Here is a 20,930-nt window from a genome sequence, read left to right on the forward strand (position 1 = left end):
AGCCGTGGCCGCTGGGCCTGCGCGTCCGGAGCCTGTGCTCCGCGACGGGAGAGGCCACGAGGGTGAGAGGCCCGCGTACCGCAAAAAAAAGAAACAAACAAAAAAAACGGCCAGTCGAGAATCGTTTCTAGTCTGAGTACAGAGCCTGCCGCTCCCCGGCCAGCTGGTTCTCTTCAAAGCAGCGGGCGTCCCTCCGTTCAGTTCCGATCACGCGCGCCGAGTGGTTCTCCAGATTCCTGGGCCTGCTGCGATGGGAAGCGTCTCTGGCGTCTGAAGACTGTCGCTTTCCAGCAGTCCATGGAACAGACCGCATTTGGAAAGACTCGAGTGGCTGTAGAAGTGGTCACCTGCATAGCTCTGCCCTGGGTGTGCCAGTTGGAACCGTCGGGATGTCTTCGGTCAGCCGCGTCCGCCGCGGGCTCGGCCTGGGAGCGTGTGGAGATCTTATCAGATGAGCCCCAGTGCGGCCCTCCAGCTGCGGTCCTTCCAAACGTGTGTCTGCGCTGAGCCAGGGGGCCGCCGTCCTGTTGTGGGGTCGGGGGAGGGGACGTCTTGAAGTGATGTCCTTCCAAAGTCAGATGTTTTTTAATTGCAGCAGTTACACTCACAAGCAACTTTGAAAACACATGTGAGATACTTTAAAAGCTAAGTCATAGCAATTCATGAGACATCATTTTAAACCCAGAGCCAAAATTCATGTAAAATTTTAAACAATATTCTGACCTAACTAAAAATTTCATAATTTTCAAAATAAAGTCAAAAATAAAAATGCAGGAAAAGGAGCCTTTGCTACCTACTGTTTAAAAAAAGAACACCCAATACAGCCCGAATACTTCTTTGATTCCAGTTTTCCCCACACTCTGCATAGCAAGCAGAATGAAAGTGAGAGAGTTACACTTCAGTTAATGATGACAAAATTCTGGACCATGAAATGTAAATTTAATATAAGCACATTTAAAGATAAATGGAAGGACTCTGAAAAGTAACAACAGCGTTGTTAATGCTGATGATTATTCAGCTGAAAGTCCTAAGACAGGCCATGTAAATGCTTTCATTAAATTGTAATTAAAATCACAAAGGACATAATAACCTGAAGTGTATGGCAGGATCCTTAGGAGACATAATTAACAGTATGAGCCAGTTCACAAAAGGCAGGTGTGTTTGTGGATCCATATATTTTAATTTCACGCTCCATTAAGGTGAAGGAAATGCGACGTCGCAAGGCACTAATAAAACGGCCAAGAATGAAGGCATTTGTTCCCCAGCCCCTGGCCTGTTTTGGATGTGAGGGGTTACTAATTCAGTCTCTGGCACAGCAAGTTGCAGACGGTGCAAACGGAGCCCAGCTTGAAAGCTGTGGTCGGCGAGACTCTCCTTCCCTCCCGGAGTGAACGTGCTGAGACTCCCTCTACGCTGGCCAGCGCTGTGTCCTCTGTCCTGTGGCCAGCCCAGGAGTAAGGGGGCTTGGAAGGGAGAGTCCCCAGCATTTTCCCCTGTCGCCTTTCTCCAGGTCCTCAGGTTACCTGTCTGTACACAGGGGCGGGGTGGTTTCCTTGTTCATTTTATTTTATTTTATTTCATCTTCGGCTGTGTTGTGTCTTTGTTGCCGCGCGCGGGCTCTTCTCTAGTTGCGGTGCACGGGCTTCTCATTGTCGTGGCTTCTCTTGTTGCGGAGCACGGCCTCTAGGCGCGCGGGCTTCAGTAGCTGTGGCACGTGGGCTCAGTAGTTGTGGCTCGCGGGCTCTAGAGCACAGGCTCACTAGTTGTGGCGCTCAGGCTTAGTTGCTCCGCGGCATGTGGGATCTTCCTGGACCAGGGCTCGAACCCGCGTCCCCTGCATTGGCAGGCGGATTCCCAACCACTGAGCCATCAGGGAAGCCCCCCTTGTTCTCTTAATTACTGATTCCCTGGTGCCACCCTGTAGCTCCTGAGTTAGAGGGGAAGGAGGGACCCGGAATCCGTAGTGAAGACTCACAAGCAATTCTCAGGCGCTGTGGCTGGGAGCCCTGCTCCTGCCTCCCTTTTTCCCTGAGGACAGGATAGGGGAGAAGGGGACTGTGCTACGGGGCTGTTCTTAGGGTGTCCTCTACTCTGGGAGGGAAAGATCTCGGAAACAATCACGTTTTATTTTTGGTTGATATTTCAGTCAGTGCTGCGTACTGTGTCCTGTTGGGCCACTATCAACTCATCTGCTGAAGCCCCAGTCCCAAGCATCTCCCTTGATGGTGTCTTTTCCCCAATTCCCTTTGTCCGATCCATAAGCAACTCCTCTTGGTTTTACCTTCAAAATACACCTCACACCTGCCACTCCTCACTTGCCCGCCCCTCCCCTCCTTTGCTGTTGCCGCCCTAGTCCAAGGGGTCACCCTCTCTCACCCGAACTGCTGTGCTGCCTGCTACCGGCATCCCTGTGTCCACCTCTGCCCCCCAGTCCATGATCCACTCGGGAGCCAGAGTATCCGTGTGTGTGCACGTGCGTGCGTGTGTTCACGTGCGTGTCTGCATGTGTGCGTGTGTTGGAGGGCCCAGCACTGAGGCCAGGTAAGAATCATGGGACTGGAGATGTACAGGGTATAGTCAGTATTTAATTCACAACTCACACAGTTTATTGCACCCAATCAGCACACAACACAGGTCAGGCGGAGTAGGGAAAATAGAAAAAGGGGGTGATGAGCCCTCCTAGGAGAAGTCCGGGAAGGAGGCCTCTCAGCACAAGCGAAGGTCCCGGGTCAGGCACAGGTCACAGGGCCTTGGGCAGCTCCATCTGGAACAGCTCCCAGCAGCCTGGAGTCAGGTCCTTCCAGCAGAACGGCCTTCCAGCCACTTGGCGTGGGGTCTCTTTTTAAGGAGCAACAGGGGAGGGGTCTTGGCTCTACCAGTTGTTCCTTGTGTTCCAGTGATGTCCGTGGTGCATCAGACTTCTTATCTCAGTACCACTCTTAGTTTATCCCTCTAAGACACTCGCAGTCCTACGGCAGACGTTTCAAAACAACTACATGGACGTTTAGGTTGGCCGCTGTGACTCCATTTTGAGCTACTTAACATGGCTTAAATCCTGTAAGTATCACACAGAAGAAATCACATCATAACCGTGTGTTCTTTTTTTATTTGGGTATTATTTATGTAGAATACACCTCACCTATTTTGAACATCCAGCTTTTTGAGTTTTGATCATTGTACACGGTTGTGTAACCACCACCGCAAGATACAGAACTGCTCCCTCCTCCTGGGAGTTTCCTTTTCTCCTCTGCTCACCACGCCCTCCTCTGTCCCTAGCCCCAGGCTACCATGGATCTGCTTTCTGTTGTTAAGGTTGTACCTTTTCTAGAATGTCATATAAATAGAACCACACACTAGGAAGGTTTTTGTTTCTGACGTCTGTCTGTTTTTGAGATCCATCCACTTCATTGCGCGTCTGCTCCGGGCTCCCTCCCCTCTGTTCATACACCAGCTGAGCGGTTTATTCCCTCTGCATCCCTGTGCTCTCTGCACCCAGCAGCTCTGCCTGGGCTCCTCCTTGCCTTGGCTCCTTCTCTTTCTTCTGGTCTCAGATGCCTCCTCCTCCAAGCATCCCTTACCACGCCAGTCCTCTACTCCTCTTGACACACACACACACACACACACACACATATAATTATTTTTCTCTCAGATTCTCCTATTAAGTTCCTTCATGTCACAATTATATTATTCATATACTCTTGGAGGTTGAATTGCATCCCTCAAAATTCATCTGTTGAAGTCCTAACCCCCAGTACCTTATGATGTGACCTTATAAAGAGAGGGGCTCTTCACAGAGGTAATCAAGTTAAAATGAGGTCACTAAGGTGGAATCCAGTATGACCTGTGTCCTTTCAAAAAGGGGAGGTTTGGAGATAGACCTACACAGAGGGAAGACTCTGTGAAGATGGCCATCCACAAGCCAGGGAGAGAAGCCTGGGACAGACCCTTTCCCTCACAGCCCTCAGAGGAACCCACCCTGCTGACACCTTGATCTTGGACTTCGAGCTCCAGAACTGTGAGACAATACATTTCTGTTGTTTAAGGCACCCAGTTTGTGGTGCTCTGTTACTGCAGCCCTGGCAAACAAATACATTTTTCTTTCCTTTCTGCCCTCGCCGGAGTGTAGGTCTGGTGGGAGCAGGGTCCCCTCTGTCTCATTCACAGTTCTGTCCCCAGGGCCCAGCACAGAGGAGACCCTTGGTATGTTGCTGAATTAAAGAATGGGCACAGCCTCTTATTTTTTCTCACCATTATCCCTCTAAGGTTGGCTTATCAAATTTAGGTCACCTGTTTGAGGTGACACAACTAAAAGCGAGAGAATTCTTGACTCCTAGTCCCGTGTCATGCCAATTACTCCATAGTTCCCTGAGAGCCAACTTGAATAAAAGACAATCTACCAGCCTTCCCTTCTTACAGAATACAGCATGCCTGTTCTCCTGAAAGTGCTTCAGAAGGTTCAAAGCTATCACATTTGAGCTGTGGAGAGAGAAGTAAAAATAACAACAAAACAACATAGCAACCAAACCCAGATACCTTGAAGGAGGTTATTTACATTAAGCAAAGCAAACCAATCAACTTAACAAAAAGCCTTCTTTTCTTAACCTAAGTATTGATCATCACACTAATACCCCAACCCATCCTCATATGATATAATTTATTAAAATTTGATTTTTTTTAATTTTTATTGAGATATAGTTGATTTACAATGTTGTGTTAGTTTCAGGTGTACAGTAAAGCGATTCACTTATACATATATATAAATATATATATTCTTTTTTTACATTCTCTTCCATTATAGGTTATTACAAGATATTGAGTATAGTTCCATGTGCTATACAGTAGGTCCTTGTTGGTTATCTAGTTTATGTTTAGTAGTGTGTATATGTTAATCCCAAACTCCTAATTTATCCCTCTTCCCCGCCCCCACCCCCTTGGTAACCATGAGTTTGTTTTCTATGTCTGTGAGTCTGTTTCTGTTTTTTAAATAAGTTCATTTGTGCCCTTTGTTAAAAAAGATTCCACATATAAGCAATATCATATGATATTTGTCTTTGTCTGGCTTACTTAGTATGATAATCTCTGGTTCCATCCATGTTACTGCAAATGGCATTATTTCATTCTTCTTTATGGCTGAGTAATATTCCATTGTGTATATATACCACATCTTCTCCATCCATTCATCTGTCAATGGACACTTAGGTTGCAGAAGTTATGTTCTTAATCACCGCTTCCTTCATATTCCTCCATCTACCATTCATCCACAGGAAGGGAGCATGTTTGGGCTTAAAGATAATGAGTATGGTTTTAGATATAGATGTGGAGTTGCCTCTAGGACAACCAGGTAGAGACTTCTATTCAGCAGTTGGGTTTGTATGTGGCGTATAGAAATCAAAATATTGTAGACAGATAGGGATTGAGCCACTGGCGGATAACATCATACAGGGAGATGGTAGCATGAGAACGGAGGAGTGCCCGGGGCACATTTAAGGAGAGGATGGAGGAAAAGGATCCCGTAAAGGAGCTTGAGAACGAGCAGCCAGAGAAGGGAGAGGGAGGTTTTGGAGGAAGGGAGACCATAAGTCTGAGTTCGCCTGGGGGAGTCTTGGTTTAGGACAGCCTGGCATAATAATTAATGAGTGCCCTTTTTCACTTTAAACAGTGGCCCAGTTTGGAAGATGAATTATATATTCACCCTCCTTAGAAGGTCAAGGAGGAGGAAATGTAGATGTGAAATGCTGCAAAGAGGACAAGTAAGGTAAGTTTGGAAAGTGGGTTCTGTTGGAATTGGATTTGGCAAACTGATGACCTTGGAGAGAGGTTTCTGAGGAAAAAGATGGAAAACAGATTGGATCAGGCTGAAATCTGAATGAGACAAGTAGAGATAACAAATGTTCACAAGTCTTTCCAGAAGCTTGTCTGGGAAGGGAAGAAAGAGACAGCTATAAGGAACGGAAGAGAAGGACTCCCCCTCCGAGCCGCACTCCATAGGGAAGGGATTCGGGCATGTCAGACCCAACAGGGAGGAAGCCAATGGATAGAGAAACTGACAGGCAATCAAGAAGATTGCTGATGGATCGAGGTCCCTGGGGAGCCAGAAAGTACTAGGAACCCGTGTCCCCTGCATCAGCAGGCGGACTCTCAACCACTGCGCCACCAGGGAAGCCCCTGTTTATTAATTTTTTACAAAACCAAGGGGCATTTGCCAGAAAGACAAGAAAAGGAGAGGACAGAGTAGTTTTTAATTTGATAGCCGAAGGGCTATGAGAGAGCAAATTCAAAACACCAAGTACAGGCATGCCTTGTTTTATTGAGCTCTGCTTTTTTTTCCCACCATTGAAGGTTTGTGGCAACCCTGCATCGAGCAAGTCTGTCGGCACCATTTTTCCAACAGCACTTGCTCACTTTGTATCTCTGTCACATTTAGTAATTCTTGCAATATTTCAAATTATTATTATTTTATTATATTTTTATGGTGATCTGTGATTGATGGTTAGCGATTTTTTAGCAATAAAGCATTTTTAAATTAAGATAGGTACATTTCTTTGGACATAATGATATTGCACACTTAGACTACAGAACAGTGTAAACATAACTTTTATACGTACTGGGAAACCAAAAAAATTCAAGTGACTCGCTGTATTCAATATTTGCTTTATTGTGGTGGTCTGGAGCCAAACCCACAATATCTCCGAAGTCTGCCTGTACACGTGGAGAAGTGCCTGGGAAATGAGGGCAGGCAAAGGATAGCAAATATATTATTTCTTTAAGTGGCTGAACCTTGAAGCAGGTTTGCAGTGGGAGAGCTCATTCAATGAAATCATTTTTTCTCAAGGTGCCTAAGTGGTATAGCTACTGCTTTAATGTGAAATTAGTTAAGTCTGGGGAATTATAGAGCATTTAATTTGCAGTTCAGCACTGGTGTGTTCTAACTCTTGCTATTTTCTTTTTAGTGGTTCCTTCTCCTCTGTCTCTATGTACTTCAGGGTGTCTTTTCTGCATTTCTGTACACTGGTGTATGTCTGTGACTTCTACACTTATCTGTCCTTCTGCCAGGTACCTCTGCCTCCCTCTCTCTCTCTCTCTCCACCTGCACTGATGGTGCTGAGCCTGGCAGTTTGTATAGAACTTCATCAGTCTCCCCCACATTGAAAGCTGATCTCTTTTGTTCCACCAAAGAGAGAGAAATCCCTCTAAGTGTACGAATGCTATCTCATTATCCTGGGGCTGGAGAGAGAAACTTCTCAAACTTTGTCATTTCAGTAAGAAAGACCCTTGAAATCTTTATAATTGTCTTCACACTCAGATCTTTCTTCTTTTTCCCAGCAGCTAAAACATAGGTAAACAGTGCTGAAATCTCATTGGCGGGTCCATGAAGGGTAGGGTGATTTATTCAGGTATTAGTTTGGGTCCTGTCTTTGCTGCAGGGGAAATCAAAAAGAATGAGAGCCTTTATCATTCTGTACTCTGGGTTTCTTTCTCCCCCAGGTCCCGAGAACCTGTTTCTCTTGATGGCCTTAGGTTACTGTGGGGACAGTGTTGGGTGTTCCGGGGGGACAGGGAGGCAGGAGGGGCTTTCTGGGGTGGGGGTGGGGTAGAAGCAGCACAAGTCTGCGTGTTGAGCTCTGACTTAGGCGTTGAGGAGACATCAGTACACAAAGCAAACGTTCCTGTACGTGTGGAGCTCACATCTGGTGGAGACTGAGAATGATGGTCTCAGTGATGAGAAGAGAGCCTTAGTATGATAATCTTTAGGTCTATCTATGTTGCTGCAAATGGAATTATTTCATTCTTTTTTTATGGCTGAGTAATATTCTATTGTATGTATATATACCACATCTTCTTTATCCATTCATCTGTCCATGGACACTTAGACATCTGGTGGAGACTGAGAATGATGGTCTCAGTGATGAGAAGAGAGCCTCCTGGGTAATGTGGGAGAGAAGTGGAGGCTTGGCTGTGTGATCTGCCTGGAGAGGGGGGACCCGCACATCTGGTGGAGACTGAGAATGATGGTCTCAGTGATGAGAAGAGAGCCTAAGATCTTTCGAGAAGCTGTCCATTGTACACTTAGAGCTGCAGGCCTGTCGATTAAAACATACCTGTAAACTGTTGACCTGAAACAAATAGACCACCAGGCGTTTCTCCAGCAAAGATGGGTTTATTTAGGATCAGCAGAGAACTGCGATTCAGGCAGAGCTGCTGGGTGCAGAGAGCACAGGGATGCAGAGGGAATAAACCGCTCAGCTGGTGTATGAACAGAGGGGAGGGAGCCCGGAGCAGACGCGCAATGAAGTGGATGGATCTCAAAAACAGACAGACGTCAGAAACAAAAACCTTCCTAGTGTGTGGTTCTATTTATATGACATTCTAGAAAAGGTACAACCTTAACAACAGAAAGCAGATCCATGGTAGCCTGGGGCTAGGGACAGAGGAGGGCGTGGTGAGCAGAGGAGAAAAGGAAACTCCCAGGAGGAGGGAGCAGTTCTGTATCTTGCGGTGGTGGTTACACAACCGTGTACAATGATCAAAACTCAAAAAGCTGGATGTTCAAAATAGGTGAGGTGTATTCTACATAAATAATACCCAAATAAAAAAAGAACACACGGTTATGATGTGATTTCTTCTGTGTGATACTTACAGGATTTAAGCCATGTTAAGTAGCTCAAAATGGAGTCACAGCGGCCAACCTAAACGTCCATGTAGTTGTTTTGAAACGTCTGCCGTAGGACTGCGAGTGTCTTAGAGGGATAAACTAAGAGTGGTACTGAGATAAGAAGTCTGATGCACCACGGACATCACTGGAACACAAGGAACAACTGGTAGAGCCAAGACCCCTCCCCTGTTGCTCCTTAAAAAGAGACCCCACGCCAAGTGGCTGGAAGGCCGTTCTGCTGGAAGGACCTGACTCCAGGCTGCTGGGAGCTGTTCCAGATGGAGCTGCCCAAGGCCCTGTGACCTGTGCCTGACCCGGGACCTTCGCTTGTGCTGAGAGGCCTCCTTCCCGGACTTCTCCTAGGAGGGCTCATCACCCCCTTTTTCTATTTTCCCTACTCCGCCTGACCTGTGTTGTGTGCTGATTGGGTGCAATAAACTGTGTGAGTTGTGAATTAAATACTGACTATACCCTGTACATCTCCAGTCCCATGATTCTTACCTGGCCTCAGTGCTGGGCCCTCCAACACACGCACACATGCAGACACGCACGTGAACACACGCACGCACGTGCACACACACGGATACTCTGGCTCCCGAGTGGATCATGGACTGGGGGGCAGAGGTGGACACAGGGATGCCGGTAGCAGGCAGCACAGCAGTTCGGGTGAGAGAGGGTGACCCCTTGGACTAGGGCGGCAACAGCAAAGGAGGGGAGGGGCGGGCAAGTGAGGAGTGGCAGGTGTGAGGTGTATTTTGAAGGTAAAACCAAGAGGAGTTGCTTATGGATCGGACAAAGGGAATTGGGGAAAAGACACCATCAAGGGAGATGCTTGGGACTGGGGCTTCAGCAGATGAGTTGATAGTGGCCCAACAGGACACAGTACGCAGCACTGACTGAAATATCAACCAAAAATAAAACGTGATTGTTTCCGAGATCTTTCCCTCCCAGAGTAGAGGACACCCTAAGAACAGCCCCGTAGCACAGTCCCCTTCTCCCCTATCCTGTCCTCAGGGAAAAAGGGAGGCAGGAGCAGGGCTCCCAGCCACAGCGCCTGAGAATTGCTTGTGAGTCTTCACTACGGATTCCGGGTCCCTCCTTCCCCTCTAACTCAGGAGCTACAGGGTGGCACCAGGGAATCAGTAATTAAGAGAACAAGGGGGGCTTCCCTGATGGCTCAGTGGTTGGGAATCCGGCGTGTTGAGCTCTGACTTAGGCGTTGAGGAGACATCAGTACACAAAGCAAACGTTCCTGTACGTGTGGAGCTCACATCTGGTGGAGACTGAGAATGATGGTCTCAGTGATGAGAAGAGAGCCTCCTGGGTAATGTGGGAGAGAAGTGGAGGCTTGGCTGTGTGTCTGCCTGGAGAGGGGGGACCCGCACATCTTGGAGCCCTCAACTGAGCTCAACCAAGATTGACAGATACCAGGGCTGTAAGAAGGCAGCAGAATCTCTATACCTGAGGAGGCACATGGGTTTGAGCAGTGAGTGGGTTGGCAAGGACTGGAAACCATGGGCCCCCCTAAGCATTCTCCTCTGTGTAAGACCCCCAGAGCCCCACCCAGAGCTGGGTAGGGACAGGCCCCAATTCACTGAGCCTGGATTCCTTGCCAGGCCAGAAGGATTGGGTTGGGGACTCAGAATCAAAATTAATTTGAGTTAAAGAAAATAAAGTAACTTGACATGTATTGCCCACTTACGTTCATAATTTCCAAGTCTTACCCAGACTTCAATGGAAGGTGTGTGCTCAGTGGCATTGTACAGGTATGTGACTTTTTGTCTTTCAGAATATTGTCCGTTACTCCCTATATATTTGTTAACTCAGTCCTACTCAGTATTTTTGGGTTTTTTGTTTTTGTTTTTTTTATACAGAACATCCATTGATCTTTATTTGATTTGACAAAATCTTCATTATTAAAGAACAGAGGGGGCTTGCAACCACAGCAAGCCACGGGCAAGTCCCCCCATGGCAAAGGAAGGAGAACACTTTTATAGAGGGGGAAAGGAAATTGGGAGGGCCACGGTAAACAGAGGGTCATGGCTTTCCTTCCACTGGCTGAGTCCTTGCCAGGAAAGAAGAGTCTTTCTTCTTCCTGTTGGGCTCGGGTCTCCTCACAGGGTGTGAGAGCTCCCCCTTCTGGCTTCCCAACTCTATTTAATTGAGGCTTCTGTTTATTCTTTTTTTTTTTTTTTTTGCGGTACGCGGGCCTCTCACTGCTGTGGCCTCTCCCGTTGCGGAGCACAGGCTCCGGACACTGCTCCTGGCAAAGGGGGAACTATATCTGCAGGTGAGGTCCATCGTGTGCAGTGCATAAAAAAATCCTAGAGAAAATGCAATCGACTTACTTGGGTGAAGTGTTTTTCCTTTTGGGGAGAGGGAGCGGTGGCATCGAGGTGCAGGGATTCAAAGGTATGTGCAGAATGGCTTCTCCATTTCAAAATGATAATGAAAATATTCAGATCATGGCACTAGGGCACCTTTGAGGAAAAGAACACCTTAACCAGAGTAGGCTCATTGCATAATTCTTTAGTAATATGTACAATTTTCAAGTAATGGAGCGGACTTAGAGTAATTTTACTTTAAAAGTGGCTATCTATGTTTCTTCTCGCCCTCTGGGGCTTGATCTGTTTCAGCATCGCAGGGACACTTTTCTACACAGTTTCTAGGGAACCATCCTCTTATTCTTGAAACACCTTCTTTAATGGAATCATCAAGAATTTTATCTCCATACAGCCAGTATCGTAAGCCTCTTGTGGCTAAAATGAACTCCCCTTTCTGTAGCCTTATCCGAGGCTGTTGAGTGCAGGGCCTCCTGAAGAAGGTTTGGATTCCTCTATTCAAAGGACAGCAGGTACCACTATAATCTTCTATTACTTTATACTGAACACTTCTGACTCTTTTATCTGCTTTTTGTTTCAACTGTTCTATTGTTAAGCTGTCCTGGTGACAGCCTTCTCTTATTGGCCAATCCAGTCCATCTCCTTTGGGGACCCCTGACCACGTAAAAACCTGTTTAAAGTTCTTCCATCTACTTCCCGTATCATAAGGAAAAACAAAGACCTCATCTAGTTGATAATATTGAATTCGATCTTTAGCCTTCTCTTCAATCCATGATTCAATAGAAGTTTTGTTTCTGAGAATTATTTTCATCTGGATAAAAACCAACATGCCAATAGCTATGGTTGTTCCTAAAGCTAATCCCAAGGCAAACAAGGTGGCAGCAAATGCAGCTAATCCAAACGGAATAATCGGAAGAGGATCTCTCCGGGCTGCACTCATATCAATCTTTACCGTGTTCCACCCAAAGGAGAGCCGATTATAAAGCTGTGTATACATTGTCATAACAAAAATAAAGGCAGCATGAATACAACCCAATGGTGCTAAAAGGAGAAACAGTGTGAACGAAGCATGATTTTGATAACCACAGCAGTTGTTGATCCAAGGACAGTGATGGTCCATCTTCATCACACACCTGTTACACTTTCTGCAACGATGTGACCATGGTGCCTTGTATGCTTGGCAGACTTTACAATATTGGAGGTACATGCTATCCTGAGAATTTTGCAGTTTCCACCCCAGAGGGACGAAGCCAGGACCAACAAACATGCATTGAAGTAATTAGAAAGAATCATGACAGTCCAATTTATCAACGTGATGAAGTTCATGCTTCCTCCAGGGGTATGTAAGGGCCAATACCACAACACAGAGTCCATCATGGCCGTGGTAGAACATGTTGCTATAACACCAAGGGCTACAATGGGACCCCAGTGACAAAGTCTCTTTACTTCTTGTAGATTTTCAAACTTGATAACTGAGCAGAATGTACCCATTTTGGTGAGGAAGCACTCCTTCCTGTTTCTAAAGAACTACAGATTTCCTTTTTCTGTGCACACATTTCCCTGTGCCACAAGTCCATGTGTGTTCCTTAATTGTCATGCCTTCACATTGTGGGATGTTAATGCAGATTACGCCATGTTCACCGTTAACACACTCTTTACGTTTTCTAGGAGAATCCAGTACCTTGGTTTGAGATCCAGTCTCGGTCTCGGGCACTCCTCAGTGCCCGCTCTTTGGCCATCGCATTTCTGGGGCAGCTCGGGCTCACCTGGAGCAGGTTTTCTCCGGCTCGGATAACTCCGTCATGGGTACCCCCGCCGAGCGCAAGTAGAAAGTAAATCCTGTGTGCTAGAGGCTGGAGTGCGGGACCAGCCTCCACCCTCACGTTGCTCCGCCAGCGGCCTCGCCGGCCCTACTCAGTTTTGGTTGAAAAACTATAGCTGAGTGTGTAAGAGTGACACCTCTAGAATTATTCAGATCTTAGCTCAAACACAGATTCATACCCATAGATTTATATCTCACCTGTACCATGTGGCCTTGGGCAAGTTACCTAGATTCTCTTACCTTCAGTTTCTTCATCCGTAACATGGCGATAATGATAGTATTCATCTGAGAGATTACATGAGAATTAAGCAAATCAATGCATGTAAAGCATGTAGGTAAAAGTGCTTGGCAGCTGACAAGTACCTGAGAAATGCTGACTCTCATTTTTACTTTTTCTTACTGACTGATCTTGGAGAAAGGGACCATTAGCGATCACCCACCATGAAGTTCTGAACTAGACGACTTCTAAAGTTCTGTCCTTCTCTAAATCCCAAGGACGATGGGTCTCTCATAGGGCTTAGTCTCTTCTCTTCCTTCAACTTACACTGGGTTAAAGCCATGATTGCAAATTAGACTAAGAATACAGTGGCTTCATCCTTTAATGAGGAGGATGTGGGGTTTGCAGGAGACCAGCCAACAATCTGAGTCATGTCAGGAGAAGATAAGGCAAGGTTTGGGCTGTGTACACGGCAGCATTCTTAGCGCAGTTCATAAACACATCTTCCCTTCTTTGGAACATTGCGCCTTCCAGTAGGTAATGAAAACTGCCCCAAAGAGTGAGTAACTAATTTGACAAATAAATGAAAAAGAAAAAGAAGAGCAGAGAAGACATCAAAACAGAGAAGTTGGCTCCTCTTAGTCCCAGAAAATAATTTGCTGGAGGGCAGCTGCTTAAGGAATGGACATGTGGCCTGAAGCAGACCAATCAGAGCTGCCAAGACTCAGTTTCAGGATTTCTGTGGGAACCACTGAAAAAGAGAAGTTCTCTTTTGCTTGAGACCGCTGTGAGGATGCAATGGGAGCCTCAAACAGCTACAGCCATCTTAGCAGCAGAAGAGGGCATCTGCTGTAGGTGGAGCCCACACAGAGGAAATCAGAGCCAAAGACAGAGAAAGTGAAACGGATGACATTATCTGGGCCTCTCGACCCATCTGTTCCAGAAACCAGTCCCGCCCCTGGCTTTTTAGTCACTTGAACCACTGAATTGCCTTCTCCTATTTAGCCAGGTTTAGTTTCATTCTGCTTCCCAGGTGACCAACAAAATGGACACTGCTTTCAGCAAGGGCCAGTAACCGCGAAGCCCTGAAACACAAACAGTGCCCGCTTCCTGCCTGCGCACTGGTCTCCTTTCTCTTGAGTGTGAGTCTGCCTGAGCCTTGCATTTCTTTTATGAGTTTCATTTGCTCCCAGTCCTATTTCTGGCTCAGCTTCAGCCCTCAAGCCAGCCATGGCACTCCGTTCTCCTGGCTGATGCCTGGAACCTGTCCAGTGGAACTTTGTGTCATTCAACTTTCTCCCTCATCAACACGCCGTTTTCTGTCTTGGGTGATGCAGGCTGAATGCAGAGCACCTCAGCATGCTGGTTAGAATTCCACGGCCTTCCTTCATCAGCCTGAGCGTATACATGCAGCTGGGCTACGACTTCCATTTCTGTCTGAGGGCTCAGAGCCACAGTTTTACCCTGTTATTGATACCTGCTATGTCCTTTGAGAAAATGTAGGGAGACGGCTGTCCAATTTCTCCAAATATGTGTATATAAATCCATAACTACACATTTAAATCCACCCTTACTGTGATGTGATATGAAGAGAAAAGGCAGTCCTCATAGTTTGTTTTCCAAAGAAACAAGAAGAAAATAAGTTAATACACCATCAAGATCACAAGCAATGATGAAACACATTAAATACTATTTGAGAATTATTTTTACAAGTATGATGTTAATTTTCCATGAAGAGTTGTGACAGTTGCCTTGATTTGTGAATGACATATCCCCCTGCAGGCAGGTGGGGAGTTTCTAGGGTCTCAGTTTATGCTTATGAAAAGAGAAGCACCACATTTAGTGGGTGAAGGAGTCACCGAGCTTGGTGTGCACTCAGAGGCCGTGTCTTCACATTGTGCTGTGGTGTGCAGGCTTAGGACACTCATCAGAAGACCTCATGTTTATAAAACTCTTTTTCTTCTCTCAGCTGCTATATGGGACCAAGAATTTGTCATCTGAATTGAACCAAGTGATTTCTTGACTCTCAGCTCTATTTCGTGCTCAGGAGATGTGTAGTGAAATGAAAAGTGGGGGCCTGAGGCTGACATTCTGGAAAAAATATGATCCCAAAGCAACATTTCCACCATGCTTCTTTGAGTAAGTAGGATCCAAGAGTCTATTTTTATGGAGCAATAGAGCTACTACATTAGCAGATTTGAGTCTAGTACTTCCAAAGAGACTTGGGGAATACTAGAGGCATGTGATTGGCGTTTCTGAACAGTGTTTCAACTTGATATATATATATGTGTGTGTGTATTTTTGTTTAAGTATAGGTGTACAATATTATAGGAATTACAGGTGTACAATATAGTGAATCATAATTTTGAAAAGTTATACTCTGCTTGTAGTGATTATAAAATATTGGCTATATTCCCTGTGTTGTACAATATATCCTTGTAACTTATTTTATACCTAATAGTTTGCACCTCTTAATCTCCTACCCCTGTGTTGCCCCTCCACCCTTCCCTCTCTTCACTGGTAACCCTTAGTTTGTTCTCTATATCTGTGAGTCTTCTCCTTTTTTGTTATGTTCACTAGTTTGTTGTATTTTTCAGTAATATCACACAGTATTTGTCTTTCTCTGTCTGATGTTTTTTAGTAAGAAAGGAAGGAAAGAGGGAGGGAGGGAAGGAAGGAAAAGGGACGAAAGGAAGGAAGAATAGAGGAAAAAGAAAAAGAGGGGAGAAGAAAAAGAAACTGAGAGGATCAGAATTCTATTGCAGTATCACTGTCTCAAGGGGAGGACACTTGGGCTGTGACCGGGTTTGGGGCGTGGTTGAAGGGGCTGGAGCAGAGTATAACACAAGAGGCATCATTTGGAAGCCTGAGTAGACTGTTTCTTGCATGAGAAGGAAGCATTAGAACCAGTAAGTAGGAGAGATACTTCAGTTCCATTTTAAGAACTTTCTTAGTAGAGAAATGGGCTTCCAAGTGAGGTAGTGCGTTCCTTATCTGGAGATGTGCAAGCTGAGACCAGACACATGCAGGGTGTGTCTATGAGGGAATTCATTCACTGGGGAAAATGTAAGACTAGCTTACTGCTTAGAGTCTGTGTTTCATGTTCAACTCTTGGAAGTTGAGGTAATCTTAATGGGATACCTAAGAGAAGCTCAAGCCTTTTGGGAACAAATACGGGCAGACCTCGGATATGCTGTGGGTTCAGTTTCAGACCCCCGCAATAAGGTGAATATTGCAACACACAAATTTTTTGGTTTCCCAGTACATATAAATATTATGTTTACACTATACTGTGTACTGTAAAAAACAAGGTGCTACCTTAATTTAAAAATACGTCATTGCTAAAAGCTGCTAACCACCATCTGAGCCTTCAGGGAGTTGTAATCTTTTGCAATAACATCACAGATCACAGATCAAAGATCATCATAGCAAAAATAATAATGAAAAAGTTTGAAATAGTATGAGAATTACTGACATGTGACACAGAGACAAGAAGTGAGCAAATGCTGTTGGAAAAATGGTGCTGAGAGACTTGCTGGATGCAGGGTTGCCACAAACCTTCAATCTGTGAAAAACACAATAGCTGTGAGATGCAATAAAAGGAGGTACGCCTGTAACTCAGGCTCCTGGAGAGTTCAGAGGAAGAAACAAACACGGCAGCAACCACGAAACACACATCAAGTAACACTTTGCAATAATGAGGAGGTGATTACTTCCCTTCAAAAACCCCACAGGGAACAATAGTAGGTAAAAGTTAAATCACAGGCATTTCCCCTCATTATCTAGTCAATTACTTGAGTTGCCTTTCTAATTAGCCCTGTGCTGTCAGCTCTGGAGAGCTCTCAGAACCCAGTGAGATGGCTGGAAAAGTCACTCAGGCCCAAACTGTGTGTGGTCATTGCTGGCCAGGACCCCGCTACCCACACAGTGACATGACTAAGAGGCACGGCAGAAGCCATTTCAACTCCAGGATGTACAGTATAATAACATTTGGAACTATCGAATGGCCCTGCGATTCAGCGTGCCCAGCGTATCCAAGAGTGGACAAACATCCTTCTTAGGGTTAGAGATTTGCTTTCACACTCAAAATCTGCACATCAAGAGCCTTGTGTGTGTGCCAGTGGTGGTGGTCAGGGGTGGATGACGTTCAAAATAAATGCTTAAATTTGAACTGATTACTTGGTTAAATGAAGCTAAGCAAAAGCTAAGTTCCTAAACTACTGCATAGAAGCTGAGATGGAAAAAATGTCCTTCTCCCACCTGTTCTTCGAACTCTATATTCTGTGTACTTGGTGACTGCCACTTTCTGCAGGCTGTGCTAGGTAGCTATGTGTAAATTCATAGTGATTGAAAGTTGGGTTGCTTTTCAATGTACTTGTTAAGGTAAAGAAATAATTTGGCACACTTCCCCAAGAATAATAGAGAAAACTGAGGTACAGTCCAAACAGAGTCTCATTTTGCTTTTCCCTACTTTCATCTTTTGGGATCTTTTGCCAATATTTGCTATGTGTGTTCTCATTCATTGGCTCTGAAATCACTGTAGGCATGGAGATGGGCAGGTAGGAATGGGAGACAATTTTACAAAGCCCAGAGAAGCTGAAAAGGAAATTTCACCTCCCTGGAAAGAATTTATCTAGTATTTATTATTGTCACAGCTGGGGATGAGCAACTTTTCTTTATCTCACCCATACAAGCCCAGCTTTTGTTTCTTCCAAGGCAGAAGCTATCAGGTGGCCTCTGAGGACTTGTAAATTTTCAGTTAATTACATGTCAAGCACATCAGACGGTAGGTAAACAGGAGTGGCTTTGTATTTAAAGAGTCTGACAGGAGTAAAGTAAGTTGCTAATTATGAAAAGGAGAATTTAGATAAGAGACAAAAATACACCTAAAGAACTTAGGCTCTTACTCTCTATTTCTATGAACTAATTTTTTTCTCCTGGTTATAGGCCACCATTCTTGCCTCATGACTTGTTTAGTAATTTTTAATTGTATGCTGGACACTGTAAATTTTACCTTGTTGAGCATATACATTTTGTTGCCTTCCTTTAAAGAGAGTTGGCCTTTGCTCTGGCAGGCAGTCAACTTATTTGAAGAGCAAACTGTTCCTTTGGAAGATCCTTTGTGTTTTAAGTTTTATTAGAATGATCCTAAAGTAGCCTTTATTCAAAGGCTAGTTAGACCTACTAAATGTTGTGGCCCTTGTAAAATCTCTATTAAATACCCTGGGTATTCACCGTGGTCTTTCCACTCTGGCTGGTGGAACTAAAGTGGCTCCCAGCCCTATGTAAGCTCTGGGAATTGTTCATCTCACAGTTCACAGGTTGCTGTTCCTTACCCAGTCCCATGGAGTTTCACTCTAAAAACACACAGCTTAATATCCAGTCAGATTCAAAGGGATACCTAGACAGATTTCTGGAGCTCTTGCTTTCCACAGTTCCTTCCTCTCCAGTACTCTACCCTGAAAAGCTGCCTCAGTCTCTCCGAACTATGATTTCTGTCTCTTCAATTCAGCAAGATTGCTGTGTTCTGCTTGGGATCTGTCTCCCTGCACTGAGATCTGGAAAGTGCCTCCAGGCAGAAAACCAAGGTGACTGTAGAGCTTACCTTGTTCACCTTGTTTATCTCCCTTCTGTAGGGATCACATTCTTATGCAGCCTGTTAGCCAGTGTCTGAAAACAGTTGTTTCACTTATTCTGTTTGGTTTTCTAGTAGTTCATGGTGGGAAGATAAGTCTGCTACCAGTTACTTTGTCATGACCTGAAATAGACGTTCTGTTTCCTAGTCTCTGGGTGCATTTTTGCACTGTTTCTGCCCCAACAGTTCAACAGAAAATAAGCAGATGAATGGAAAATAGGACCCTGTAGTGGGAGGAGATTATAACTCAGTGGGAAGACAGTCATATATACCTCCACCGTCGTCAGGGAGAACAGTAGAGACGCACAGGCTGACCATGCCCTGATCTTCTCTGTCCAGGACTCCACACTGATACCCATCTAAGCCTGGCTTAAAAAATTCTTCCTCTTTCCCATTGTTGATATCGGCCCACCCTTTTCCTAGTCATTCTTTTCTAAGGAGTGATAACAGGTGCTAATTTGGACTATGTATTGTCTTTGTCCTGGGCCCTTAGCCTAGATAAAGATGCACGTGAAAGATGGTGCCTTTATGCCACAGGGACGGTTCAATGGGAGAGATTGTCATTAGAGGTGGCTTTTCTTAGGCTATACTCCTTCCCCCACCCCCAATCAGGAAGACCACATCTGTCCTCACTGTCTACCTATATTCTAGCCTTCAAGCTCAGCTCCAGCCCATCCCCACTGTAATCTTATTATTTCATATGTTCCAGGATCCTTGCTGGGATATAGTGTTTCCTTCCAGCATGTATTTTGCTCCTGGAACTGATCCCTAGTCAAGTCAGAGGATAGACCACTGGAGTGTCACTGTTTGACTTGTGTAAGGTGGAACAGGAACTTAGAAACTGTTTGGTGGAGAATAAAGAGAAGTTAGCTCAAAGGATGAAAACAAGTCTGAGGAAATTCCACAAAGCAGTAAAAATAATAAATATTAATTACCATCAAATGGACTGCATGAGGACTGTTAGCTCTTTGCAGTTTCAGCTACAAGTGTTGGGATTCCATCTTTTTAAAGAAGGTAAATTCCAGTTCCATCTCTGGGCTGCGTTTGCAATTCCCAAGGCTGGCTGAAGAGTGTTATAGCATCTTCACATTAAGAAAGCTTTCCAAAGCCTTTCCCTGGGGAAAATCACCCTGGGGGTGACGCCTGTATTGACACAAAGTCTCCTACCCAGTTAATGTGGTCTATAGATATGTCTGCCCTGAGTTTCAAACCACGGAAAAAACAGAAAAGATCCATATTTTTTCTTTATATCCTGTATTCCACTCAGAAAAAAAGAAGCCTTATTAAGACAGAATTTGTAGCAGTTAACCTGGTTTAAGCAGCTATGACTTTCAGAATCTTGATTTAATAAGACTAATAGGGTCCACCCAGATGCTGTATCTACATACTTGGGTCCTTGCTAAAGACATCACGGAGGTACCAGGAGAACGTCTGAACCTGCACTCTGGAAGGAGAACTAGGTGCATTTTCTACTGAGGCTACTTATGTGCCAGGCTATGTGTCTGAGCTCTAATTTCTTTTTTTTTTTTTTTTTTTTAATTTTTAAATTTTATTTTATTTATTTTTTTATACAGCAGGTCCTTATTAGTCATCCATTTTATACACATCAGTGTATACATGTCAATCCCAATCACCCAATTCATCATACCCCCACCCCCTCCCCCCGCCGCTTTCCCCCCTTCGTGTCCATATGTTGTACCATTTTTCTAGGTTCCACATATATGCGCTAACATACGATATTTGTTTTTCTCTTTCTGACTTACTTCACTCTGTATGACAGTCTCTAGATGCAGCCACGTCTCTACAGATGACCTAATTTTGTTCCTTTTTATGGCTGAGTAATATTCCATTGCATGTATGTACCACATCTTCTTCATCCATTCGTCTGTCGATGGGCCTTTAGGTTGCTTCCATGACCTGGCTATTGTAAATAGTGCTGCAATGAACATTGGGGTGCGTGTGTCTTTTTGAATTATGGTTTTCTCATGGTATCTGCCCATTAGTGGGATTGCTGGATCATATGGTAATTCTATTTTTAGTTTTTTAAGGAACCTCCATACTGTTCTCCATAGTGGCTGTATCAATTTACATTCCCACCAACAGTGCAAGAGGGTTCCCTTTTCTCCACACCCTCTCCAGCATTTGTTGTTTGTAGATTTTCTGATGATGCCCATTCTAACTGGTGTGAGGTGATACCTCCCTGTAGTTTTGATTTGCATTTCTCTAATAATTAGTGATGTTGAGCATCTTTTCATGTGCCT

At 44.9% G+C, this 20,930-nt stretch overlaps 2 protein-coding genes across 3 annotated transcripts in view; one reads left to right on the plus strand and one right to left on the minus strand.

The window, feature by feature from the left end:
- The window catches only part of PLPP4 (phospholipid phosphatase 4), a 532,132-nt gene that overhangs the window by 439,629 nt on the left and 71,573 nt on the right, over nucleotides 1-20,930 (plus strand). The gene's annotated exons all lie outside the window — the stretch shown is intronic.
- Nucleotides 10,922-12,388, minus strand: LOC102987089 (palmitoyltransferase ZDHHC6-like). Its single transcript, XM_055080901.1, has 2 exons — nucleotides 12,129-12,388; nucleotides 10,922-12,036 (listed from the first exon to the last, which is right to left on the minus strand). Exons 1-2 carry the CDS (start codon nucleotides 12,370-12,372, stop codon nucleotides 11,246-11,248), a joined length of 1,035 nt encoding a protein of 344 aa, XP_054936876.1. The 5' UTR covers nucleotides 12,373-12,388; the 3' UTR covers nucleotides 10,922-11,245.

The sequence above is a fragment of the Physeter macrocephalus genome, chromosome 20, assembly GCF_002837175.3.
Source record: "Physeter macrocephalus isolate SW-GA chromosome 20, ASM283717v5, whole genome shotgun sequence".
Lineage (NCBI taxonomy): Eukaryota > Metazoa > Chordata > Mammalia > Artiodactyla > Physeteridae > Physeter > Physeter macrocephalus.

Bases quoted from the DNA above. Each gene is read 5' to 3' on its own strand.
- LOC102987089 (XM_055080901.1), bottom strand. From the start codon at position 12,372: ATGATGGACTCTGTGTTGTGGTATTGGCCCTTACATACCCCTGGAGGA. The intron at 12,037-12,128 runs GTGTGTGATGAA...TTCTCCTTTTAG, and splicing joins CGTTGCAGAAAGTGTAACAG to CACCATTGGGTTGTATTCAT.